General features: G+C 34.9%; 1 protein-coding gene across 2 annotated transcripts; it reads right to left on the bottom strand.

The window, feature by feature from the left end:
• Positions 1,313–3,783, bottom strand: LOC109336782 (pentatricopeptide repeat-containing protein At3g09650, chloroplastic-like). 2 transcript variants are annotated; one of them, XM_019573595.1, is made up of 3 exons: positions 3,702–3,783; positions 1,473–3,671; positions 1,347–1,411 (listed from the first exon to the last, which is right to left on the bottom strand). In XM_019573595.1, exons 1-3 carry the CDS (start codon positions 3,743–3,745, stop codon positions 1,366–1,368), a joined length of 2,289 nt encoding a protein of 762 aa, XP_019429140.1. In that variant the 5' UTR covers positions 3,746–3,783; the 3' UTR covers positions 1,347–1,365. The 2 variants fall into 2 exon arrangements, with proteins under 2 accessions (XP_019429142.1, XP_019429140.1); XM_019573597.1 differs by having other exon boundaries at positions 1,313–3,671.

The raw sequence follows: 6,167 nt of genomic DNA, 5'->3' as shown, positions 1-6,167 counted from the left end.
GCCACCCTTGTGCTTCTTCTGTTTGTCTTTCTATGTGCTCTGCACTTTGGCCAATTCCTTAAATGCAGTATACCTGCTCTGTAGCATTACTAATAGAAACTAGATTGCCACATTAGGGTTGCAGTAGCATTACTTGGTCAAGTTTTGTTATATTGTGATGATTACATTATAATTTTGTCATTCTAGATTGATACATGGGTATGGGTCTGAATGTCCAGCCCTTTAAACAAAATTCTCTCTTACGTGCATTGAAAATGCATTCAAACATTGCATTCAATTTTCAAAAAACGGGGTGATTTTTATTATTAGAAAGGTTCTCAAGTCTCAACTATAATAGGGATATTGAAGAAGATGGAGTTTAGAGCGTTTTCATATCCCCAACTTTCCTTGTATTGTATACCCATTAATTTGAACATTTTATGAGATATTAACTAAAAGTTCAATAACTAACATGATGTTTTGACTTTTGAGTCTAACAAGTTCTCCATGTCTATACCTCATGTTGCCTATAGCTTGTTCTCTCAGCATGGTTCAATATCTCTTTAATTTTAGGGTTGGGCTATGCCATTGATGAATAATTGATTTTTTCCATTATTTTTAGTTTGAATCCTATTATCTCAATTGTTATATAGTTATTCATGTATATTTTTTGATCGCTCTAATTTAATTTAATGAGAGGGGAATTAGAATATAAGAACTGTAGTAATTGGACTCGAGTTTTTTAGTCTTAGTCATTTGAGAGTTTTATTTAATTTAATTAGGATTAAGCGTAAAAGGTTCAATTCAATTCAATATGTTTATCACGAAAATAAAAGTTGAATTCAACTAAATACAAATTTTGTATCCTGAGAGAGAATACTATCTTTCTTGGAGTTCACATTCAATAACTTCATATTGACAGAGTGTGGTCAATTAGGATTTGTTTATATGATTATGTCATGTTATCTTATCTTACCTTCATATATCTTTTTATATTATCTTATTTTATATCTTCATATATCTTTTTATATTATCTCATCAGCATAGTCAATCTGAATTCGATAGACACTAAACATGCTTTAGCGATTTAAGAGAAGGTTGCAATAATAGAAATTTACAATACAGTAAATAGCTTACTCTGAAATATTTTTATAACACCGTAAGCTGCAGAACCTGTTTGAAGAGAAGTTGGCAGTATAAATTTTGCATTGAACAACCTTTCAAAAAATATGACATGAATTCACAAAATCTTTAGCAAAAAACAAGAGTTCCACACATAAGAGACATCTCAAACCACGTATAGGATTCAAAGAAGAAAAAAAACAAAATATTATGTCATAATATTAATGAGAATATGACTAAAATGACATTTTGAAAGCAAAATAGCTACTTTAGTTTAATTATACATTGGTTTCTACTTTCTAGTGTGTACCTCTCTCCTAATCCTCCAATTTGTTTTGGCACAATTAAGCCAAATCAGTATGTATTGTCACTCATATCCAACCATAGGTTCTAACCGCCACTCACTTCCATAGTAAGAATTAGGCAAACCCAGCCAAAACTTAAAAGCCTCTGCTGCCCTTTTTCTCTCTACTCTCCTTTGTTGCCTAGCCGTTGAAGCATGTTTACTAGTAAACATTCTTGAATGCATTTCCACATAGATTTTCGTAAACTTTGTCTTGTTGGGAGATATTCCATTCTCTTCCATGCAAGCAACAATTTCCAATGCTTTCCGAAAGAATGCAGCCCTCACACATATATCAGCTAGAGTATCCAAAAGCCCTTCTTCTGGTTTCAAGGGTTGGAGAGAAGAATCGGATTTGTTCCCATCCTTCCCCACCTTACACCTCTCCTTCACTTCATTCCAAAGTATAAGTGCCTCTCCGGGTTTTCTTGCTAATGCAATTCCGTTTGCAAGACTGCCATATGTGCCGACATCAGGGTGAAATCCATCTTCCTTCATCTTTTGAATTACATTCTTTGCTTCTTCAATCAACCCCAATCTACAATATCCTTCAACCAACAAATTCCAGCCGATTATATCTACTTTCACTTGACGATCATTAACCATCTCATCGAAGACCTTGTGAGCCAGCTTCGGTTGACCTGATAATGCAAAAGCTTTCATCAAAGTTGTGTAACTAATGTTGGTGGGAGCTATGCCTCTTGCTCTCATCTCATTAAAGAAGGCAAGAGCTCCGGCGCTGTCATCAACCAATATACACCCATCAATTAGTGTGTTATAGGACACCGCATCAGGTTGAATCCCTGCATCATCAATCATCTCCTTAAGCAATTCTCTTGCCTTGTCCATCTGCAACTGTTTGCAGTAACCCTTGAGGAGAATATTGTAGGTTATCTGATTTGCGGCCACACCAATCTTCAACATTTCAGCAAGGACTTGACGAGCCCGGTCCATGGATCCTGACTCCACAAGTGCTGAAACCACAGTGGTATAAGAAACATGGTCAGGGTGACTAGCACTATCATCCTGACGCCGCATCGCCTCAAGCATTCTCACTGTATCGGCAACACGCCCTGCCTTCATATAACCCTTCATTAGAGAGGTGTAAATCCTAGTGTTTGGAGCATATGCTTTAGGCAACAATGGTGGGTCAGTGCCAGTTGGATTCATCAAATTCGGAAGCAATTTTCGCAAAACACACTCTTCCTCCTCATCATCTTCATCATTGTCGCCATCATCATCATGACCCATACCCAAATCTTCCAATAAATTTGACTCAGCTTCCCTTAGTATCTCACAAAGATCTCTCCTTTGTTCCCTCATTGATTGAACTATTTTCTCAGCTGCCTCCAAATCACCGAAATCAACATAAGCAGCAACCAAAGAATGCAAAGTAGTCATACACAAAGGAATACCCAATTGAAGAACCCTTTCTAACACAAACACAAGCAAATCTTTCCTATCAATTCTACAACATAACTTCATCAAAATATTATAACTCAATGCATCAGGCACAACACCCCATTGGGGCATTTCATCAAACACCTGCAGAAACATCTTACTATCACCCAAATTAGCACAAGCATTAAGAGCAGCATTGAATGCTGCCGTATCAGGCCGCGAATCCGCAATCATATCAGTCTCCTCAAACTTCCGGAGGCGGCGCGTGACAGACTTAAACAGCTTCAACGCCTCCATAGCCCCATCATAATCGTCAACCGGGGAAGCAAGGCGGCTAACGACAGCGCTCCATGCCTTGACATTCGGGAGGTAGCCGGAGCGGATCATGGACTTGACGAGGGAGGCAGCATACAGGACATGGCCGAATTTGGCGGCGGAGACGGCAAGTAAGCCGAGGGAGTTGGCGTCAAGACGGTGGAGCTGGCGCTCATGACGGAGGCGCGTGACGATAGACTGAGCGCGCGTGAGGGAGGTGAGGGTGTTGTGGTAAGAGAGCTGAGAGACTAAGCGGCTGAGGCAAGTGGTGTTGGGGAGGTATGTGGAGTGGGTGTAGAGAATCCAAGCCTCCTCAGTTTTTGTTTGGCGTAAGAGTGTTAGAAGAAGGTGGTGGTCAGTAGCGGCGGCGGCGGCGGTGGTGGTGGTGGGAAGTGAGAGATGTGAAGGGTTGGTGGTGGTGGTGGTGGTGGTGTAATTAGTGAGAAGAGAGCGCGTGGGTTTGAAAGTGGAAGGGTGAGAGTGGTGGAGTGTGGAAGAGTAAGGGAAGGGAATAGAAGAGTGAGAGAATGAAGAAAAAGGGGATTGTGAATGTGAAGGTAGAAGAAGGAGTGTGTTCGTGTTCATAGTTGCATCTCCATTTGGGAAAGCAGGGAAAAAAGAGAGGGACAAAAATTTACAAGTTATTTGTTGTATGCCATCAAGTTATACGAGTGTCCATCCACTTAGTCTCTATTTAATTTTATACACATCTAATAACTTAGATTTATTCACTAATTTAAATCATTTACTTTTTCTAGAATTGATGGTTAGGAATTTTCCTATATATATGAGAGAACAATATATCTCCGTATTAGGAAATAATTTATCTTCTTCAGCCAATAAAAGTATGACATGTGTACTATTTTTGTTTAATTTTAAAAACATTTTTATACAAAATGATGAAACATGACACATGTCATGATTTCGTTGATAGGAGGAGATAATTTATCTCCTTATTGGATTTAAGAAAATAAATGGCTAAGATTGAAGATAACTAGTGTAACTTAACTTGGATGTAAACAGATCTCATATATATATATATATATATATATATATGAGATCTGTTTACATCCAAGTTAAGTTACACTAGTTATCTTCAATCTTAGCCATTTATTTTCTTAAATCCAACAGACAAATAGATTAAACTTAAAATGAATAGCTGAGATTGAGCGTAATTTAACTTAAGTATAAACAGATCTCTCCTATATATTTAATGATACCAGAAATATGATTTGTAAAAAAATAAGGATATAACGAGGAGAACACAGAAGTTATGATAAGATAAATTTGACTTTATAATATAAATTCTTTACTTCGACCCTATAAGGTGGCTAGCCAAATGTTTTTCTACCTTCACATTTTTAAATTCTCAAAAATCATTCTTAAGTTAGATGTCCAAAATTTATAAGTTATCTGTCGTATGCTCCTAATATATTCTTTTAAAGATTTTGCATCTATGAAAAAATAACTTATACATAATAATATAAGGGCTTTATAAGTTTTCAACTTATTATTTATTATTCATGTATTAATTATTATTGACTCTTAAATAAAGTAATACAAATTAATATTTTTGAGAGTTTAATACACATAATAAATGGTGTATTTATGTGTAAAAAAATCTTACTCTAACAATACATAGTTATTAAATCATACTAAATAAATTATCAAATGAATAAATGATCTGTTATTTTGGCAAAATAAAATACTTTCAAAACTCTATCCAATCATTAAAAGGATGAATTATAAGAATAAAAAATCATTCAATTTAGAAACGTTCTTATATTAAACATTACTTTATAAATCTCCAATGGGAGGTTGCACACTAATTATAGAGTTCATTTGTTGGATAAAAGTAAGATAAGATATAAACATATAAGCTCTCATCATATTTAATGTTTTGCACACATTAGATAACACTAATATAGTGGTGATAATGACAACAATGACAATAGTGGTAGCAATAACATTAGTAGGAACATATTAGGGAAAAACATTGCATTGCACTATCCTATTGTCCTATCCTCTGGTTCACAAACTCTAACATTATAAACTATTCTATCTTCTTTACTAATCAAGCACACAAAATGTGCAGTCACTGATTAAACAATTACATGATTTAACTAAGTTTAGTTGAAGAAGAGTTATACTTACAAGCAACTATACTAAGAATTCAATAGAAAATTTTGGACCCCACAAATTTATAAACCAAGTAGCAGAAAAAAATTAGAGTCACACAAAGTTGGATCACTAGAATAAAAAATTACTTATAAATTGTAAAGTGATGTGATATAGGAGACCCAGAAAAACAATTGTAAGTTGCATCATTCAATATGCTATTATATATATCTACTTACTTCAAGAATAAGTTTTTTAAACTTACTCCTTATCCTAGTCATCAATTCTAGGAAGATCTAATGGTTTGAATTTGTGATTAGATCTAACCAATTAAATATCCCTAGAATTAATAGCTAGGATAGAAAGTAAGTTTAAAAAACTTACTCTTGGAGTAAGTGAATTCCCACTCAGTAATATATTGTTGTACTATTAGCATTTTTTAATAGGAGGGATCAAGAGTAAGTTTTTTAAACTTACTTTCCATTGTAACTATCAATTATAGGAGAATCCAATGACTTGAATTAATGAATAGATCTAAATCATTAAATATCTATAAAATTGATGGCTATGATGGAGAGTTAGTGCAAGTGAATCCCACTTTTTTTTTAATGCAACAAAGGGTCAAAGACCCAAACTGACCAAGTGCTCTAATATATGCAATCCCTCATCAAACAGTTTCCATTTTTATGGATAACAAAAAAAATATTTTTATATTTACATTAAAATCATTTTTCAAAGTTTAGGAATTGTTAGAGACTATGATCTCATGCAGTTTTAGAAAAAGCTCCAAATATGCAACAAAGAGCATCACAAGAGTATCAGATATAAATAGCCGAGAGTAAACGCTATTAGATAGGTGGGTGCAACCCGTAAGGAAAAAAAGAATGGC

The sequence above is a fragment of the Lupinus angustifolius genome, chromosome LG20 (assembly GCF_001865875.1).
Source record: "Lupinus angustifolius cultivar Tanjil chromosome LG20, LupAngTanjil_v1.0, whole genome shotgun sequence".
Taxonomy (NCBI): domain Eukaryota; kingdom Viridiplantae; phylum Streptophyta; class Magnoliopsida; order Fabales; family Fabaceae; genus Lupinus; species Lupinus angustifolius.
Note: the sequence above shows the minus strand (reverse complement) of the source record. Positions and strands in the feature narration are given on the sequence as shown.

Excerpts from the sequence above, each read along its gene's own strand:
- LOC109336782 (XM_019573595.1), bottom strand. The coding sequence starts at position 3,745 with ATGAACACGAACACACTCCTTCTTCTACCTTCACATTCACAATC. Across the intron at positions 3,672-3,701 it reads CTACCTTCACATTCACAATC|TCCCTTCCCTTACTCTTCCA; the intron begins CCCTTTTTCTTC and ends TCACTCTTCTAT. Across the intron at positions 1,412-1,472 it reads GAACCTATGGTTGGATATGA|GTACACACTAGAAAGTAGAA; the intron begins GTGACAATACAT and ends ATTAGGAGAGAG.